Raw genomic sequence first — 20,386 nt, forward strand, 5'->3', positions numbered from 1 at the left:
AAACAAGACTAATTCATCAGGCAGAAGTGAAAAAAAGGGCTCGTGTGCAACAATAATCGTGGAAACATCGCGACCAGTTGTGCTTTTTACATGGAGTCATATCTAGTCAGACCGGCCTTTGCAGCCTCTTTCTTCATGTGCGTACGCTCGTGGCGGCGAGCGTTTGAGAGCACTGAGAAATAGCGGTCACAGCCTTCTACCGAGCATCCAAAGGCTAAAAACAAAAGGGTGTTAGCACGATTGATAGAATTGATGTGGCAATCACGACGCTGGAGTGAAACTTACGCTTTTCGCCTGTATGGCTGCGAATATGGATGTCAACTGAGCTGGGCCGGGTGAAAGCATGCTGGCAAATGCGGCACTGGTGCTTACGCTGCGGTCCCGACCGCTTCTTGCTGCTGAACTGCCCCATAAGTTCTCTGAGAGAGCGCTGGTGGTTAGGTTCTACAGGGGAAGAAGGCTGCTGCTGCTGCTGCTGTTGGGTCTGCTGCTGGGGCTGTTGTCTTAGGGGCTGCATCATGCCAGCAGTGGAAGCTGCCGCTGACGCGTGCTGCATACTGGCAGAGGTTACAGCGGAGAGGTTGTTGCTGGGTGCACCAGCATTGGGGTCCAACAGGCCGTAGTCTGGGGGTCCATGGGCGGAGTGAGGACCAGTTTGGGCGGAGTTGTAGCTGGTCTGTGTTCTCGGAGTGAAAGCGTTAGAAGCCCCGTGGTCAAACTGGTACAAACCGGCCGAATGCACATTGCTGGCAGTCTGGTGCTGCTGTTGGTGCTGCTGAGCAGCGGCAGCGAGAGCCGACGGATGCATCATGTTGGTAGAATCGTGGCTAAACGACCGGCCACCAGGCGTTTGGCGAGGTGCAGACATGGAGCCACGCGCACTGTTAGGACCACTGCTTCCACCAAGGCCAAAATGGTGCGGTAGGCCAAGGGGAGAGGCGGGCGAGGCTAGAGTATAGGTTGGACTGCTGGGAGACGCACTGCTGCTATAGGCACTGTCGGTAAAGGTTGTGGGCGACATGCTGGGTGGTCTCCCAAAGCCCATCATCTCATACGCTTGCGCATGAGCAGCCTGGGCGACCTGGGCGTGGGCTTGGATTTGGGGCAGCTGGTGAGAGTGAGGATGCGGCAGGCTGTGTTGGGGGTGTTGCGAGTGGGTAGAGTGGGTAGTGTTGGACGTAGTGTCATTGAGAAGGTTGTTGATGGTCGCAGTAGAGTTTGAGGAGGCGGAGGCCGGCGCCTGGTACATGGAGGCCGGGTAGTGGTGTGCACTGGTAGAAGTAGGAGTAGCATTGTTTGTCCAGTGTGCCTGCGAAGAGTACTGTTGGTGGTTTATGGGGTTGATGGGCGTCAACTGATTCAAAGAGTGAGATGTGGGCATGCTAGGACCAACACCTGACGCTGAGCGCATTTGAACCGAGTCAAAGGCCGGTTGAGCGTGGAAGTCCATGGCTGGGAATATGACAGCGAAATATAAGACAGGCAAGTGAGTATTAGTTGACTGCAAGTAAGTTTTGCAGGTCAGTCAGTGGAAGCTAGATAGAATCACTGGGAGGAGGGGTCAACCAGCTGGCAGCGACTAGTAGCGGGAAGGGAGAGAGAATAAAAGTAGAGTAAGAGCAATGTGGTATCAGTAAAGTCCTGGGCAATGGGGCAAGGCAAGAAAAGAAGATGGTGATGTGCTGCTGCAAGAATGTAATGAATGATGATCTGATGAATGAAGATAGTCGAGGAGAGTGGAAAACAAGATCCGTTCGTTTGGTAGGGAGCTGTTGTCCAGATATATAGAACGACCAAGAGAAATGGGGTTGACGCTGTATGGGACGTGGGCCAGCTCATAGCCCGGTCATGTATCTTTGCTGCATAATTAGTATGCGAGAGTACCTTGTTGCCCGCCAACGGCCAGCCCAGCACCACCTCTTCAAGCTGCGAGGTTTTGGTGGAATAGCTAAAAGACTAAAAGACCCCGGTCCGTATCAGAATCTCTCTCTCTCTTGTATCCTCCTGGGATGTAATTTATCGAATTTACAGTGCTGGCGTGCAGTAAAAGTGAGGTGTTGTGTTGTTGAAGGCAACCCTGCTTTGATCCTATTGTCTATATACTGCGGGGGGTGGGCATATACACCCAGACTTGTCGATCAAATGGAGCTTAATTCAAGACCACACCCAGCATGCTCATCTTATGAATAACCATATGTATTGCATATTACATTGCATTCTGAGTGGGAAGTATCTTGAATGCTGAGAGAGTACGGACGCCCTCTGCCTCTCGCTCTCTTTGGTTATTGTTAGTTTTCTTTTGTCTGTCTGCATGTCTGTATGTATGCCTGGCTTTCTTTCTTTTTTGTTTGTTTGTTTGTTTCTCTCTTTGCTCTCTTCGCTCTCTCGCTCTTTCGCTGTCTACCCCCGATACATGACACAGCGCCGTATCTTTCTTTGGCTTGGTCCGGATCAAAACTGCCATGACCTTCAAGTCAGATGTTCTAGTTTTGTTTGGGACGGAAAGACACGTTATTCGGGCTGCTCAGTTTATGCTGGCCACCCTTGGGTTTTTGCCCATTATATTTTGTACCATTATTACTTTTTTGCTCTAAACTATTATTCTATTTCGTATTGGTTTTTACAGCCAGACTCGAAAGCCCAAGAAACACGTCGTCACCCAACGCAAAAGGCAAGACATGCCAAGGAAACACTGCACAACAAGTCACCAGCAACCCTTGGAAAGAAGAGAAAAATAAAAAATAAAAAAAAATAAGAAAGTAAAAGGGCCAGCTCAGTCTCAGTTGCCTTCGACCTTGCTTGTTCTTCTTGTTTAGTCTAGAGGATTTCTTGTTGCGTACGCCCCAAGTCCTTCTGCTCCTCTCCTCCTCCTCCTCCTCCTCCTGCTTGCTTCGCCATTGCCTGTTCTCTTGGCCCCCCCCCCCTCCCCTTCTCCTGCAGCTAATCCTTTCGGCACATCAACACCGCCACTGTCAAGACGTGAGGTTTGGCTTCAGCAACAAGACCCTTGGCTCTCCTATATACCCACCCATACAATAACCCACCCATTTCACATATACTTTCTTTTGGTTCTTTTTCCTTGCCTTGCCACCCTGCCAGGCCAGCTGCTAGTCCCCAGAAGCCCTTTCCAGGTCTCCAGTTGCCACTGGCTTCAGGCCAGGAACAAGCTAAAGCAACGGACTCAAGAACTGGAACACCCGTCGAAACAAAAAGAATCAGGACTCGATCAGACGGGTACACGCTATCCGAAGGTCATCCAGTTATGACGTCCCCAGATGAAAGACAAGACAAGAAAAAGTAAAAAAAAAAAGTAAAACACAGGCTTAGTTGGGCTGCATATCTAATCATATGTCCGTATCCGACCAAGGCTCTGAAGCCCGTACTTGGGCTCGTCGTTCTAACGTGAGTCCCTCATTGTAGGAGTTAAGCCTGTTCCAACTTCTTCCCGCCTCAAGGGAAGCGAACGAAGCCTGGGAAATCAAAGGAAAGCTTGAGACAACGAGAAGCATAGAGAGCGAGCAAAAGAGTTAAATAGGGCTTGAGGAATGCTTCATGGGACAGCGGTCTTGTCGTGAAGCCTGGGACAGTGCCTAGGACGGCAGGCGGGGGGAGGGGATAGTTAGCAATTTGTGCCATGCACGCGGAGAAACACGGTGTTTTGTGGCTTATGAGTCTGCGGGAGTTCCATGGGCAGACGAAGTGAGGAGTCGCCTGTGTGCTCGGCGGCATTTATCCGCAGGGTTAGGGTTATGTATAATGGCTAGGGTTGGGTATAAGCAAAGCCCTCATGATGGACTGCGTACCATACATCATCAACTGTCACATAGACAGCAAGTATGGGTGCTCCAATGTTTGTTTCTGTTTTTATCTGTTTTTTTTCTGCTTTTTTTCTCTTTTCTTTTTACTCATGCAAGAAGACATCCGTCAGTATGACCAGTCACTGTAAAGCGAGGCCTGGCTTTCATCCTCCTCCCTATTTCCACATTATCAGCGAGATCCGAACCCCCCCCCTCAAAGGCAAGTTAGACAGGAATAGGGGAAGTTCAGGACGTAGAGCTCTGCTTCTCATGGTCTATAAAAACAAGATAAAAAAACACCCAATATTGGCATGCGGAAGAAATCCCCCAAAACTGGCTGAATATTACCCTCGCCGAGTATCCTGCCTTCTCGCTATCCTTGCTTCCTTGGGCTCTAACCATCTCGCATTGCTTTCTCAAGAAAAGCCCACTAACTAGCTGGCTTTCTAGTGCCGGTCCCTGGGCCGTCTTGGCTTATGAGTTTAACATCAAAAGGTCTTGATGACCTCTTGCAACCCCCTGTTTCTGTAATCTGCCGCTGTCTTTGTTAGGCAAGGTAGCTCAATTGAGACTGGGCCAGCAAGGTCTGTGCTCTTGAGAAAGGGCAGAATAAGCCCTGGAGACTTTCACCCTTGGAGTTGAATGAAGCTGGAGTTTAGCTGCTGTCTCGCAGAATAGACAAGCCCTAAACAACCCTAACACACCCATGGGAAACTCCGGAATGCCTGGTTGGTTGGGGTTGTTTTCCCCTGGAAGCCAAGTCTGGAGTAGAAAAGGAGGAAAAGAGGAAAAGAGTAGTGGCGGAGAAAGAGGGGAATCACAGCAGCAAGTAAGCTGAAAAGATCAAAAACCAAGTGTATAAAATCAAGACAAGACATGCAGAGGCTGTAAGAATGCTGGTTTTTGCCGTAGTCTCTACAAGACGCTTCTTCTCTGCTCTTCCCCATCACATCTTTCGCAGGAAGCTCGGGACACCCCCCTTGGAGGGTTTTTCTTTATGTATAGTGTTATAGGGTAGAGTGGAATGGGAGGCAGCGGGAGAAAATCAAGGTTGCCGTAGTCGCTAGATTCTCTCCTTCGGGACATATTTTTCAACCGCTTGTTGTTTTGACATTGGCGAGGTTTTGTTGTTGTTTTCTAGCCTTTTTTCTGTTGGACATTTTCCCATCGGCTAAGAAAGCCCCTCTTCTCTTCCTTCTCGTCTGTCCTATGACTATCCTATCCTGGACCTGGCCTCGTCATATGTTGTCTCCTTTTTTTCTCTTTATTTTTGATCACTTTTTCTTTTTCTTTTTCCTTGCTCCGCCTTGTCCTCGCTTCTGATGTAGTAGACTTGGTATATAGCATTTTGCTTTCACACTCTGAGATTTCAACTCATGTGGCCAATGGGGTGTCATGTACTCTAAACAAGGGGGGGGGGGGGCTTTTATCTAAACCATTCAGTTTGTCTCTTTCTTCTTTGCTGCCCGCACCCCTCTTGGGCTGCCGGGGAATTCTCCGACTTGATTCAGAGGTCAGAGGCTAACAACTTGTCTCGGTGGAACTGGGGACAATAAATCAAAGGAAAAGGGAATCAGGGCGCAGAGCAAAGCAAAGAGAAGCAGCAAAACGAAGCCTTTGAGAGGAGCGGCCAGTGGCCAAAAACAATCCTCTAAGCCAACTTCTAACTCTGTTTCTCTTGTTCTCTGGCTGTTCTTGTAAGCAGGCTTTGTTTCTAAGAGCCATCTAGCTGAGAGGCCTAAAGAAACTTGCCTTCGTGCCAAGCCCTAGTTTTCTCTTTGCACTTAACATACATCATCGACATCGATCTGTATTCTCACTTGCGAACACCTCAATGGTTGCTGCTCATCAGGGGTGTTCATGTATCGTTTCCTTTGCTACATTGCGGCGGGAGATATTCACAGCAGGCGATAAAAATAGGTTTATTTATCCCGCCAGCTGATGTCACAGAGGAGTAGATTAAATAATCTCGTCGTAGTTAGTAAAGACTTTTTGACAAGTCGGGAAGTGTCAGGGGTTATGCCCGTTCGCCCTTGATGGAGGGGGGGGGGGGGGGGAGGCAAAGAAGAGCGGGAGTGCACAAGCCAACAAGCCAGTGTTGGGTACCAAGCAAGTCTGAAAATCAATAATGATACCAATTTGTCGTTTTTTTCTTTCTTCCCAATTTTGCACTCTGCATGTCTATGTGGTTATGATTCACATGCCCTTTATGTTTTCTCAAGCAGGCTGACTTCAGCTGATTAGCCTGCCATTGAAAGAACACAAATACACTGCATACTAAATATGGGGGGCCTTGCATATGGGCAAGATTTCCAGATAGTTGTTGGAATTCCCGCAGAATGACTGTAGTGCGTTGTGTGCAAGCTAGCGGGTATCAACAAGGCTTAGAAGTAGTAGGGAGTATAACTTGCGGGCAACTGCTGTTTCTAAGAGAAACAAAAGGTTCGAACACACAGTTCAAGGGATTCCTGGTATTAAAATCCGAAACAACCAGTCCAGAAATGAAGTTGTCGAGCAGCTGCTGGTCACTTGATACAAAGGAGAACTGCAAACGTCTTTGACTCGAGGCCCCATATTTTACATAGATGAGGAAGGAAGCAGGGAGGAAGGGGAAGGAAGATGGAGGAAAAGTGGGAAGGTGGGCAGTAAGGGAGGAGGAACGGCAGGAGGAACCCCTATCAACGGCAGTTACTTATTCCGAAACAGACTGAAAGGGCATTTTCCCCAGCACGCAAGTGACGACAAAGGGAGGAAAGGAGAGGGAAAGAAGAAGGTGCAGAGGCAAAAGTAGGAAAAGGAAATTGCATGTTCGGGTTTTCGTGCTTGACTCGAGAAGCCTTTCTTCAGATTCCGAGGCCGAGGTCAAAGTCGAGGCCTTTTTTGCGGGGCTTATCACTGTCCTCGAGGGGCGGGTCCACAGGACCCAAAAACGGCACAAGGGCAGATGCAAAGACGTAGGAAAGTGTTAAATGATTGCGGCGGTATAGATTATGCACGTAGATGTACCTCACAACAAGCCATTAAACCATGAAACCGGCTCACTGAATTGCACAGCAACTATTTGTTTCCAAGCAAGCTTGCAGGTGAACAGAGTCAAATTTATAAGACATTTCAAGTGCAAGGAGGATTCAATACGCAGCTGAGCAAAGAAAATACACTAACAAACGCAAGTCTTTTTTTTTTTTTTCCTTTTGACCAACTCTGACTACTTTCGGCTGGCTAGGCAATAAGACTCTCATTTTTTGTTCGTTTTTTGCTTGTTCCTACGAACTGGGGGAGGGGGGAGGGGGGGGAAGACGGAGATGGGAGATTCTCAGAGATGTGATGTTGCCTAATCATCTACGTTGCCATGCATGAATGGCCTTTATTCCAAATAACCTGCAGATTGAAAAATAATACGGACAAGCGATAATAGCAGACAAGTTATCCGCCAGATCTCGTCTTAAAAATACAAAGAAGACGGCGACTTGATGAGAATCTTGCGGAAGCAGCCAGGAATTTACATTTACGTTATGTTATACATGTGTATGTCTCTATCCGACATCATGGCTAATATTGTAGTACCCAAGACAGTGCTGGTCCGACATGAAGTAGGACAGTAGGGAAGCCAAACACAGACCCGTGGGCCTTGATTCTAATCTCATGGTTGCATCACCATTGCTCAGGCTAGGATAATGATAACGGTTCATGAAGCTGGAAACACAACGCTGGTTTTTTGGGGAGCTTTTTTTTTTCTTTTTTCTTTCTTAAGTCCATGGAAGCCAGATTGGGGATCCTAAGAGTTAAATGCTGAGACTACAACAACGCCTGAAATTGCTTACTTGCACTTGCGCATGGAGAGGGAGAAGAAGACGAGGTATGACAACCCATAATCCAATTGAAGTTGTAGAATCAAAAATGAAAAAAAAAAAAAAAAAAAAAAAAAAAACCCTCCAACACATCATGACACCTAGAGACATCTTAACATGGCTCGGAAGATGCCAGGCCTTATTGTGCTCCATGTAGTTGATAGCCAGTCGATCGCCGGGCTCAAGGTAGTGAGTGACAGGGTTTCACTGTTGGGCTGGTTGACCACAGCATGAGAGCTGAATGCTTGTGGCTGCTTTTTTGAGCGTTGTTTATTTCCTCTATCTCTCTCATCTGCCTTTTGCTATTGGCCTTGCTGGTGACAGTGACGTTATTCAGGTTGCGCCTCCCTACCCTAGCTGGTATATAATGAATAAATTCCTTAAATTGGGGTAATGTAAAGCACGGCTTGTGACCTTGGCGTACGTTAATTAAGAGGTCCTTTGACATTGTTTCCTCTGGCAATATTGCCTGGTTGCTTTTCTGTCGTTTTCCCTTCATCACTAGACCTTTGGCTATCAGGAGACCAGGCAGGCTCAGGGGCCATCTCCCTGTATGGTTTGGGCTGGGGGAGGGCTTCTAAGAAAACGACTAAAGGTTGTAAGAGTTGTGTAATTTATTATTCATTTATTTCAAATAGCCGCTTTGTGAAAAGAGATCAGCAAAACAATGAAGCGGGGAACAGCATGCAAAGGCTTCAGCTTGAAAAATAACCACAAAAAGGGGAAGTTCTGTTTTCTCGGCATAAGGACAAGCAATGGGGATAGTAGGATCGTGCAGATATCACCCAACATCCTAGAAGATAGATTAGTGTAAAGAGTACGGGCGGAGGTGCAAGTTAACTGTGGTCAAAGCGGATCGCGAGCTGACAAGCAGGATGGGCAACACACCCGAGTCTGAGCGAGACAGGCGAAGAGGAAGGACAGAGCAAGCATAGTAAAATGGATGGTCACGGCGTTCCGACAAGTCAGAAGATAGCAAGAGAGAGAGAGAGAGAGAGACAAAGATTAAAGAGCATGCGTGACTAGGCAAAGACATGGCGAAGAGCAGAGCGTCATTTTCCGGCTCCCCGCTACTCTCTATCCGCCAATGGCCAATCATGCAGCCTACTCGGGTAAGTAAGCACCGTATCATGATGTGATGTTCTGTCTTGTCTGACCTGTTTTGTCTCGCCTCTCTCTGTGCTCTTGACCTAGGCTTACCCACTGCCTTTCAGGCCCACTCGCAGATGCTCAACCACCCGCCCGCCCGCCTTCACCTGTTTGCTAAGAAACTCTGCCTGTCTGGCGGCATTGTACGCACACGAGTACGTAGGTTGTCGAGTTGTGTATGTATGTATGTGTATGTATGTATGTGTGTGTATGCTTTACAAGCCTAGAACCGAGGAAGTGGGCACAGATCGGCAATAAGTTATCTGTCAAAACACATGCTGAGCAACTTTTTTATTTTTATTTTCTGGGCTGCGCAACTTAGATGAGAAGTGTGTACAGGAGATAGGGGAGGGGGGGTACTTCTCCCCAAGAGGAGTCGTCTAGCCTAGCCATAACAGAGGCTGCTGACCATGGGCTGGAGTCTGGTCTAGACTCTAGACAAGGATTGAAATTAGCTGCTGCAAACTGTGACGGCTCTTGTCAGCCGCAATTTCAGCAGCGACGAAAGCCACGAAGTCTTGTGGACAGTGTAGCAAGCATTCAGGTTAGTGATGGGCCAGTGTGCGCTTCTACGTCCTCCCCATCATACCGAGCAATAAGAGACAATAAGAGACACAGAGAATAGCCCAAGGTTTGCCAGCCTGCGTTTGCCCACTGACAAGCCTGCGGTCAGACCCTCACCAGCATTACCCACACAACCGGGTCGAATTTTCCAAGCTCTTGTTGATCTTGTTACAAGTTTTGGCGTTGAATCTTGAAGGTTTGTTTAATTGCCTCTACCTGCGAGAGCTCTAAAACGCACTGTTGTTTGAAAGCCCTAAGCTCGTCTGGGCTTTAGCGGCTGACTAGCGCACTGTCAGTGGGCCATTGAGCTGTTTAGCGCTTGTAGGACAGAGGGCAGGTCACTAAAACCCATAGAAAACACACTAACTTTATGGGGGCATAAACTGTATTTGGGCGGAAGCCAAAGAAAGTATAGACAACATCCTACGAATAGATGGACATACCATTAATCATATTTAATATTATATTAGGGAAGATGTAAGCCTAAGAACAAACATAAAAGCATAAGAACAGAACAATGCACCCGGAAAGGATGTAATAGTTATGAAAATGAGCTGCAAAGCTCCCCTGCTCGTTGATGGAGACGCTCATTTCCTGTATGGACCTTTTACATGCTCATATTTCTCTTTCTTCCTTTTTTTCTCTATTCTTTTATGAACAGGTCAACAACAATCCCTTGTCTAATTAGAGAGGAGTCTTTAACACAGACTCTGACCAGGTTGTTGGCTGTTGGCTGTTGGGCTGTTAGGCTGTTAGTGGTTGCTTCTGCTTTTGTTCACTTCCGCAATACCCCCAAGGAGATTAAGAGGCATTACACGAACAATGGCAACACGAGAAAGAGCCCTCCATTCTGATTTCATGCTCTTTGACACAAGTGCATGAATGTTCCGTTTATTAACATTGGGTGCTTTGGAACTGAAAGGCCATCATGAAATAACAGGGTCTCTGGATATTGCACAGAGAAAAGGCAAGGCAAGGGTAGGGGTAAGGGTAAGGGTAAGGGGAGGAGGGGTAGCTTTTCCTTGTGCCTCAGTAGCTCGAGATTGATGACGGCATAGGAAAGGTACATAGGATGCAGAAGAAAAGGCGTCCTGGAAGTCGATCGGGGACCGGGACCGGGAGAAGAATTGAAGCCCACCACACACACACACACACACACACACACACACAATACCTCTCTTTTCCCCTCCCCCTCCATCTCCATCTCTTTTTTCTCTCCTTCCTCCCACCATTTACCCGCAGGCCTTTTTTTGTCTCTTTGATTTTACCTCCTCCCTTTTCCTGCCTCTTGGCTGGCCATCCTTGAAACCAAAGCCCTGCATCCCAAGGCAGGAATCCAGTCAAAAGGTCAAAAGGTCCAACGCTATACTTTTCCAGGCTTAGCAGCCCTTGTTTCTCGGCAGACGAAGACTAAAGGTAGGGTAAAGTTGAATGTGGATAAAGTGGAGGGAGGAAAAGCAGGGCAGGGTGGCGCAAAAGAAAAAAAACTACGGAGCAAAGTCAAAAGTATAGGATAAGCTACAATAAGAGACACTTTCAGTGTAAGAAGGGAGGAGAGCATGATAAACCCTTGTGACCGTGCCCTCGAACCAAGATCGTCACTGCCACCTTTGCCGATGAGGAGAGAAAAAAAAAAGAAGAACTGGTCAACAGGAATATAGCATGCTGGTTCCTTCCCCCCCCCCTCTGCGTGATCATATTGTGCCCTTCGTGTCTCTCTCATACTCATTGTAGGGGCGAGGCTTGTGCGTAGCTGTTCTTCTTGTCTGCTTCCTTCCCCTTTCCCTTCCACCTATGATGCCCTTCTTGTTTTTCTTCTTCTCTTCCTCGTGCCCTCAATATTTATGGCCCTATTTAATACGTACACCCGCACACCCCTTTCAGCCTCCGTCTAGTCTGGACTCTGTCTCTTGGAGCCAGGAAAAAAAAAGAACACCCAAGAGACCAAAAGGAAAGACGAACAAGGGGCCTTGAAAGAAAAGAAAATAATAGCTATCCCTGCTATATATTTTCTTCTTAGCCCAAAGCAAAGCTTTGAAACACGCCAGACGTACTGGTATGAACTCTCGACATGGGGTGCTCAACTCAACATGGGCATACGAACTTCCTCTAACCCATGCTCACATCACAGTTCCTCTTTTGCTAGCCTACTTTCAAGGTTGCATCGCTAACATGGCTACTTTTCCCTTGCCTATATCATATCAGCACCTCAAAAGCCCAATGAGGCCCAAGAGACCTCGGCCAACACCTCACAAATCTAGGCCTACCTGTAGACTATTTAGATGCACACAACGTGTTATTTCGCTGCTGGTCAGAGGTGGAGCACGGGGGCATCGCTCTGAAATGAGTATGACGTGAGTGTGAACGAGGGCAAGACATTGACCCTTTTCACATACTAGGTATCTGTTGAAAGACTGATCCTGGGCGATGCTCTCTACATACACCATCTACGCCAGCATGTTATGTAGCAGTCGTACGAATAGTATCATGGAGGGTATTAACAAAGCTAGTTGCTATGCTTGGAGCATGTCTTGTTGGGGAGAAGAACCAGGCGTGCGCACATGAAATTTGATATTGACTTTAAGGTAAAAAAATCCCTTGCTACGGGTTAATAGTGTCTCTCGTTCGTGATCAAGGACAAAGAACAAAAGTAAAAAGGGACACAGCAAACGGCGATTGCGTTGGCTAGGGGGTAGTTGGGCGCTGAGCGAATTGTGTTGTAAAAAAAGGAATAAATTGAATGCAATATCTTGATTGGACCAAGCAATATCAAATATGCACTGCTACTGAGGCTGAACATGACGACCGTGTCTTCAATCTGCAGCTTCGTTGTTGTATGCTACCGTATATGTGTGTATGTGTAGGACGCTAGATTGTGTAAGCAAACTTAAAGCTGGCCAAAGGGCCAACAAATCAGCAACACTGCCATGTCATGAGGCCTGGCTGGTCATTGGACAACCGACAGCGAACAACCAAATTTTTGGTCGGCTTATTTTCTCGTTCCCGCTTCCTTTCACATCGTGAATATTATTTTGCGCTCGCTATAGGCCCAAGATCCTCCCAACTTCATCCTCATCCTATCTCTCTCCCCCCCCTGTACCACACGCCCTATACTTGGTAGGTAGAAAAATCATATGGCGAGACTTGTCATGGGGTACTTTTTTTTCTTTTTTTCTGCTACTCGTCCGCCTCTTCCGGTTTCTGCTCGGTTAGAGAAACTTTGTAGTCTTGGAGGAGGAGCCTCTGTGCATCTTGCATCGTGCATCTGTAGCCTGCTCAAATCGGCATGAACAAAAGAATCGCAAAAAATTCTGCAGCTGCCTGCTTCCTATGCACATTGAGCCTACATGGAGCCAGCCAACAGGGCATAAAAAGATGGGCGTTCTTAAGAGCTATAAGCGTATGACTAGCTTTGTAAAGATGCACATATATGCCGTTGTTTTATCGGTGCTGTGGTACGTACCTGTACTTTCGGCCTTCAAGCTACTGGTTGCTGGCTGGTAGTTGCTATATCTAGATGTGTTATCTGCTACACCGTTTGCTGTAGCACCTTCCCTATCCGCCGTCTCTTTCCCCTAACCCAACAAAGCTATCCATGCTGGAGTTTGTGGGAGCTCGAGTCCAAGTATCTGGATTGCTTTAGGAAGGGGAAGGGACTGTCTGGCAACACAAAACGGCAACTGTCTTGTTGAGCCTTTTTCCCGGCTTGTGATACTACATGTGTTTATTCAAATAAGGCAACTGCCCTTTTCTTCGCATCAGCCGGGAGACTACATCTAATCCGCTGGCCTGTGTGCTGACGACAAGCTAACTAATACGGCCAGCACAAGCAAATCTAAAGTCAAGGAAAAGTCAAAAACAAGGACCTTTACGTGATCAACATAATGCGCCGCGTCTTATTGGTTGCAGATACATGCATTTAGGGGGCTTAATCACGTTCTTTCCCGTTCTCGCCTCTGATATACACACCACGATACACATATTACATACACAATCGTCGCCTGGCTGGTACAAATGTGTGGTCCCGGAGGTTTTTTTATTTTTTCGCCTTGTATCTAGCACATCTCTTAATACCGATTAGGTGTGAATTTACAAGGTGCAGCTGTCAAAATGGAAGAACAAAAAAGGGACCAAAACGGAGCCGATGAAATGGACAAATTAGTAAAAAGGGGCCGCCCCCAGAGGGCAAGGGGCATGGTGAAAAAGCTACAGTAAAGAAGAGGGGAAGAGATCGCCGTGATCGTCGCCGTGAAGTCGGGTAGAAGCATCCAAGACGATGTGAGAACGAACGAAGGAGAGCGAAAATCTCCTTTATTCTTGTTTCTTGTTTTGGCTCTAGCGCCAAACAAAGTTTCGTCGATAGAAGGCTCGTTTGCGAATTGATACGCATTAAGCATTCGCTGTGGTGCTGCTCAGACTTGGACTTGCTACAACAGCCTCAAAAATCTATGCCGCATGACTACAACAAGTTTCACCTTGTTCTTCTAGCAAACCGCTTTGAATGCCCGAGCCAACGGCACGCCGTGAAGGGGAACAAAAAAGAAAAAAAAGTCTCAACGAGTCACACCGCGGCATAGCCGCTCGCTAGCAATGCCAATACAGTAACCCTCAAACGTCCTAAAGTTCTTGTTCCCGGTGTTCAAAAAGACCCTGTCATGTATGGCATAAAATTACACCAACACCAAGATGAGAACCTAATAAAGTCCTAATGCCATGACAATGCGAAGTAACCAGAGGTCACCATCTTTACTGTTAGCGAGATCGAAGTTGTAGCCCGTAAAGGGGCCACGAACGGGATTTTTTTCACCATAGTAACTAATATGTAGATGAAACCGCAAGAACGTCCGAGGGAAAAACACACTTGTGCGCCGCCGTCTTCCATAATGTCATTACTAGATTGTTAAGGGTTAGGCACTCATCGACTCTTGCAGGGGAGGTTCAAGGTGGCTGGCGGCTGCAGCCACATCACAGCACATAATGTACAGTACAGCCCATCTCTCATTTTTTCCTAGTGCAGCTCTTTTCCAGGATCACCCTCGTTTCTTGCTCTGCTATCCGGCCGTATTTTTTTTTTCTTTTTTTTTACTTCTCTTTATTGCTTGTTGCCGGCTTGCTCAAAAACATTATATGTCCATTTTAGACCGGTAATCTCATCTAACCCTTTGCCTTTTTGACATGTAGCTCATCTTAAAAAAACGCCGCCTGTAATATCAGCCCTGTCCGGGTGCTTCGATCCGTATGGGGTTGCAATTGCAGGCATGCAGATCACTAGACAATCAAGCAGCAAAATAGGCAAAAAGACTTGGACAAAGTACTGCCGTTACTATGGCCTTTGGTGTCCAGCTGCTACAATACCAAACCAGCATGGCTAGCTGCTGTTACCGTTACTCTCCTCTATCGCCAATGCCGTGAATGTTGCTGTGGTTGTGCCTAGCTACTAACCACTTTCCCTGTCTCTCTCTCTCTTTCTCTCCTGCCTACCTGAAACGATATTATTGCACACCCCCTCCCCGTGCCTGTGTTGCCATTGTTTCTGTGGGACATAAACGCCACTAAAACAATGTTTCTTGACGCTGCAAGAACCCAACCCCAACAGCAACATCGAGTGTGCTGTGTGCTGTGTGCTGTGCTGGATGCATTATCGTGAGGATAAGCTTGCACTAATAACAGTAGGAGCACTTATACATCAAATCCAGTGCTAGCTATTATTCTCCGCCTACCCTCGTAAACGCACTGGCTTTTTTTCGTTCTTGATTTTTTGGCCATATCTACAGATCGACACTACTCTCGGCCTCGCCTGGGTTTACAGTTGATCCCTGGCCTATATGTCTATCACGTATATAGCCCAGCACGTACTACATACAAGCTAACCTGCACAACCACAGCAGGTGGTCGGGCTTTTGGAACGCTGGAACTAGAGTCTGGTGCAGGAACAGCACCATCGTCAGGGTTCACAATGGTCTTTTTTTGTTGAGACAGGATAGTGCTTGGGTAGATGCTGGGGGGAGAGAAGGGGGACTAGTGCAACTTGGCTATATCACATCTTCTTCTTGTGCTCCTGTCCGCTGTGTATGTAGAGCTGGAAGCCAAGGACAAAGCGAGAACAAAGTCCATATATAGGCGGAGGATCTGCTCTCTAGCAAGCCATAATTCCGATCGCATCGTGAGCTCTTACGAACAAGCTTTTTGCTTGATGTGCGGATTTTCACTCTCTCATGAGTATGTGCGGCCACGCCTTGATTGCTGGCTGCTGCTTCGAGACCTGGGCATATTAACAGGACAACGGGAATGGCGGATGACGGACAAGAGACGAGGGGCGAGAAGAAGAGAGAGGCTGATCTTTCTCCTCTTCTGCCCCAAACAGGACCCTGCCCTGTTATCGTGTGCCGCGGAGATTTTGTTTTGGAGGGGCGAATGGAGGAAGAAGGCGACGATCAGTCTTTGAGCACAGATAGTAGGAGAAAGAAAGGAGGAGAGGGCAAGAGAAAGGGAAGGAGAGAGCGAGAGAGTCGGCGAGGCGAGAATCAGAATTGTGACCCAAGGCAATGCAACCTCCATCTTGGTTGTTGTCCTGCCTCTTCTTTCTTTCCCATTTGGTCTCCTCTACGAATCGTATTCGGCCGAGCGCAGTGTGTGAAAATCACTCCTCTTCCCTTTCTCTTTCCCTATCTCTTGCTCTCCTCCTTCCGCCCCTTCCCCTCTTCCTCGCTTCGGTTGCCGTCCACGAAGAGAGCGTCCATCTATTCACCTTCCCTGCCTGTCCACCTGCACGCTAGTAGCTGATATGACCTGTATATCTAGTGCAAGACAATGTCCTCTTACATTTACGCCTGATTGGCTCTCGGCTTGCTCCATCGTGCAGCCGCTCACCACCGGCCTATCCCCTTCGCCTTCCTCTTCCTGCGGACATCGCACAGATTCCTGCTCTCGTGTTCCTTGGCACTTTCACACTCTTTCTTACACTCTCGTCTCATCTCCCCGTTCCCACCTCCCTATCGCCCGCGACCACTTTGGTAAGTGGATTTGACCTTTGGGGATTGGGGACATCAAAACGCGGTATGGATCTGCACACGTCGTAGCCAAGTTTCTTTTGTTTGTTCTGGTAGGCCCCCTTTCCCTTTCCAGTTTTATTTTTTCCCTCTCGTCACCCCCAGAGTGGTAGGCTGGGCGTGTTGGTGGTTCTCTTCCAGCCTCCTTCTTCCTCCCAGACAGGAAGAACTCTTCTGTAACTGGTCTGCTATGCGCTGTAAATGCACCGTGCCCTGTTTGCCCTGTCAGGCAGTACGTGTATGATGTGTACGCTTACTGCTTTGGCCACCCTCTATTCCCTATAACTCTCCTCTGCCTTCATACTCGCTTCCAGTAACGGGCCCATCATGCTCTCTTAACCAAGGCTCCTTGTCGGCTTTTGCCTCGTTCTAGGGATGTCTCCTTCCTGTATCTCGTAGAAGATCGGCGAAACATGGTCTTTCAGTGCCGGTGACTTCCACCAGTCTCTTCCTCTTTCTTCCCCCCCCCTGCCTGTCCTTGTTCCTCCTCATTCTTGACTCTTGCGCGGAGTTATACTACGCCATGCACCATATATGCTTTCTGTGTCTTTGTAGGCCATCCTACTTGGTTAGCATCCCTCTCGTTTCTCGCTCCACTCACTCCTCCCTCCTACTTGCCATTCCCCTCATTTCTATTCTTCTCTGTTTCGTTTGGATGCTCTTACGCCTCCTGTGGGTGAAAAAGGAAATGAAACAAAAAACAACTGTCGCTTCTTCATCCTTTCCTGTTTTCTCTCCTGGCCTCAGAATACATACCATACTCAGCTCGTAATCTCAGCTTCCTATTGGTCTTCCTGGCTCGTACTTCTTCACATCATAGTCACCGCTATTTCTTCCCAGCCTAAGGGTGCCTTGCCTTATTCCTTGTCCTTTCTCTGCCCTGTTCCCATTCTCCAAGAAAGTAGGTAGCCTTTTGTTTCCAAGAGGCTGTCTACTTGTTTGTTTGAAAGATAAATGAGAGCAGGGAAGAATGGAAAGAGGAAACGAGGAGGTGATTTTCCTATTGTTGGCCACCCCTCGCTTTCTCGTTCTCCTTTTATCTCTTTGTTTCTCTAAATCCCAGTCCCTCAACTGGACGGCTGTCCTTGCATGTGTGATGCCTCTCTTCTTTTGCTCCCCCCTCTTCACGGTTGCATCAGTTCCGTCGCCCACTTTTCATTAAACAGGCTGAGCGGATGGGTCTTGCTTGCTACTCCAAGTGCGTAAGACTGATTGCATTTACCAAAGTCCTGTATCGTTTTTTAATTCCTCTTTCTTTGGTGGTGTCTGTACATTCCTATCTTGGTGCTTGTCCTTTTCCCCTTTCCTCCATCTTTCCGTGCTGCATTGCAGCCACAAAGCCTTCCACCTTGCATCGTGGTGTGTAGTTTTCGTAGCATTTCATAGACGGTGGTGGCAGTGGCAGTGGCAGTGAGTGGCACTGTGGGGCGTATCGCATAGACTAGCATGTAGTATAGCAAAGCGAAGATAGGGGAGTGGTGTACAACGTGCAGCTGCAGTAATAGTTGGTATGACACGAGGGTAGACGCACAACCACCACTATTGGCACTACAAGTCCAGCTGCAAAAACAGCTGCCAGCTAAATGCAAAGTGCTTTGGATACAGGTGTCTTGTTTGTCTATTATCTAAAGCCTAATGCTGGCTTCCTGGCCTGCTGGCTTGCTTGCTAAACCTGAAGTTAGCTGTAGATCCCGCCAATCTCCCATAGTTCCGAAAGATCGTCGTATGCTTGTCCTGTCTTTCACCGCATCTCAAACTCGAGGAAAGGTTAATCACCAAGCCAGTCGTGGGACAAAAAAGGGCTGTCCACTAGCCCGCGAAACATGAGTAGCCGCTTATCTTGTGGCGGCTGTCCGGAGATCTAATCTACCGTGTAGGGGCCGATGACGGATGGACTGTAGACCAGGACAGAGGGACTCGTACCAATATACGGTTGGGCTATGATCTGTGGTACTCTCCATGATAGCCTCTCTATTCTGTCTGTTGTCTCTACCGTCTTGCTCACCTTCTGGTCCCAAATAAAGTAAAAAGAAGTGTACTTCTTGCCATTCGATCGGCATGTCCACCGTTCGGATAATGCAGATCGCCTACGACCTTTTGGGCAAAGACCATCAGATACATCCAAAGGTCTTGCATCGGCTCGCTGAACTCTGGCTTGGGCCGTACCATCATCTACAGCCTACAGCTTCAGAGCGAGGCAGAAGTGGAAGTGGCTCTTGCCCATCGGCGGGCTCGGAGATTCACAGAGCGCCTTTTGTTGGAGATGTATCTCAAGACTTTCCCAATCTTGCACCCTCCTAATTCTCTCTTCTTGCCTCTCGCTTCTCTTGCACCACGAACGTCCTTTACTGTCTATTCTCGGCCTTCGCTTCAAACATTGTCACATTCAAGACGCCTGCTCATATGACTGACTCTCGCCTCACCACCTGTTTATTCGTCTGACCAGCTGCTCGTTTACGCAGATAGCCCGCCAAGAGAAACACATTCCCGCTCCCCTTCTCTCTATGACCTCCTATTTTCCCATTGCTCGTTATCTCTTCTGCAACTTCTTCCTTATCCCCTCACCTTCGTTCCTTTGGACATACACACACACACACATACACACCCTCCTTGGGAGCCTCGGCTCCTTCAGATTTACCTGTTCTTATTTGCCTACTTTGGCGACCTGCGTGGAGATGGCTGGCTGACCGGCTGGCCATTATGCAGTGCCTTTCTGGCAAAGCTGTTGTGTTCTTGGTCCATGCGAGGAGCAGAGACAACCCGACTAATGAACATGAGTAGCTGGCCTCAGTAGCCCCCCCCCCCCCCTCTCCCTTCTTCCACCTCTCTCGGGCAGAAAAGGCGTGCGTGAAGCAAAGACCTAGCCCAAGATATGCAGGTAAATGTAAGGATGGGGAATCAAAAAGCAGCCCAAGCTTGTATAGACCCTGTTTGCTTGTCCGTCTGTGCATGTGTCTCTTCCTTCTAGGCTACATACGGCTTGGGTAGTTGGTTGGTGATTCATAGATGCAGCCAACAACTAGTCAAAAGGATGGTCGACACAGGGGAATAGGGCCCGAATTCTATAATAACTGGCCACAATCACAGCCTATGACGACAGCGAGCTCAGTGTATGGTCTCAAGCGAAGTTTGCTTTCCAATCCAACAACTGAAGAGGCCTCTAGACACGCAATTTTTCATACCTACCACTCCAAGTCTTTGAAACTCGTAAAGCCCAAAGGTGTGTCAGGAAATGCAACCTGTTGCCAAAAGACGTCAGTCAAGACTAAGAAACTGAAGAGATGTTCGAAAGACAAGCTATAGGGGGGCAGAAAAATCAATATATCAACTATCAATAGACAAGTACCATCCACCACGCCCTCCCCGGTTTGGTTGAGGAAGGGCGCTGATATTGTGATGTTACACCCACCAAACTGGTGTCACACAAGGATTGACTTGGAGCTACAAACTTCACAGCTTGTCGCCGAGTCAAGAGAAGCAAAACTTGGGGACATCAAGCAACACACATATATTAATAGGCACTACATACTGCGTTGCCTTTACAAATGACAAGACATAGATAGACACGTCACACAAAGCCAGCGTTTACCAAAGAGTATCTCAAATATGCCGCATGCTGTGGACTGTAACTCGAAGACATGTTGCGTTATTCGCCAGGGCATAGAATATAAGGCATGAATCAACCAATAATTAAGAGGATAAAACAACAGTAATTAAGAATCATAAATCGTCAGTAGATAGGTCCTAGATTGTATGAAGAGGAGGAAGTAAACAAGCATGACGATAGGGGAAAGAAGAGTGGACACAGAAAGAAGGGGAAACACAAGGAAATAAAAAAGAAACAGCAAAAAGTTCAAAAGCCGCCGGGCTCTGCCTGGTATCGTATCGCCATTCGCCAGAAGAAAGAAGAAAAAAAGGACCGAAAGAAATAAAAAAAAAAAAAAAGAAGGGGCAAAGCAACAACCGTTGAAAGGGTGAT

At 47.7% G+C, this 20,386-nt stretch overlaps 1 protein-coding gene across 1 annotated transcript; it reads right to left on the bottom strand.

Moving 5' to 3' along the window:
- Positions 1–86: 86 nt before the first annotated feature.
- On the bottom strand, positions 87–1,450 carry HOO65_080382 (C2H2 conidiation transcription factor; the record flags this gene model as incomplete). The annotated part of the gene is made up of 2 exons (XM_071004292.1): positions 87–214; positions 286–1,450. 2 exons carry the CDS (start codon positions 1,448–1,450, stop codon positions 87–89), a joined length of 1,293 nt encoding a protein of 430 aa, XP_070856612.1.
- Between the last annotated feature and the right edge of the window lie 18,936 nt (positions 1,451–20,386).

The sequence above is a fragment of the Ceratocystis lukuohia genome (assembly GCF_044167205.1).
Source record: "Ceratocystis lukuohia strain C4212 chromosome Unknown Supercontig8_pilon, whole genome shotgun sequence".
NCBI lineage: Eukaryota > Fungi > Ascomycota > Sordariomycetes > Microascales > Ceratocystidaceae > Ceratocystis > Ceratocystis lukuohia.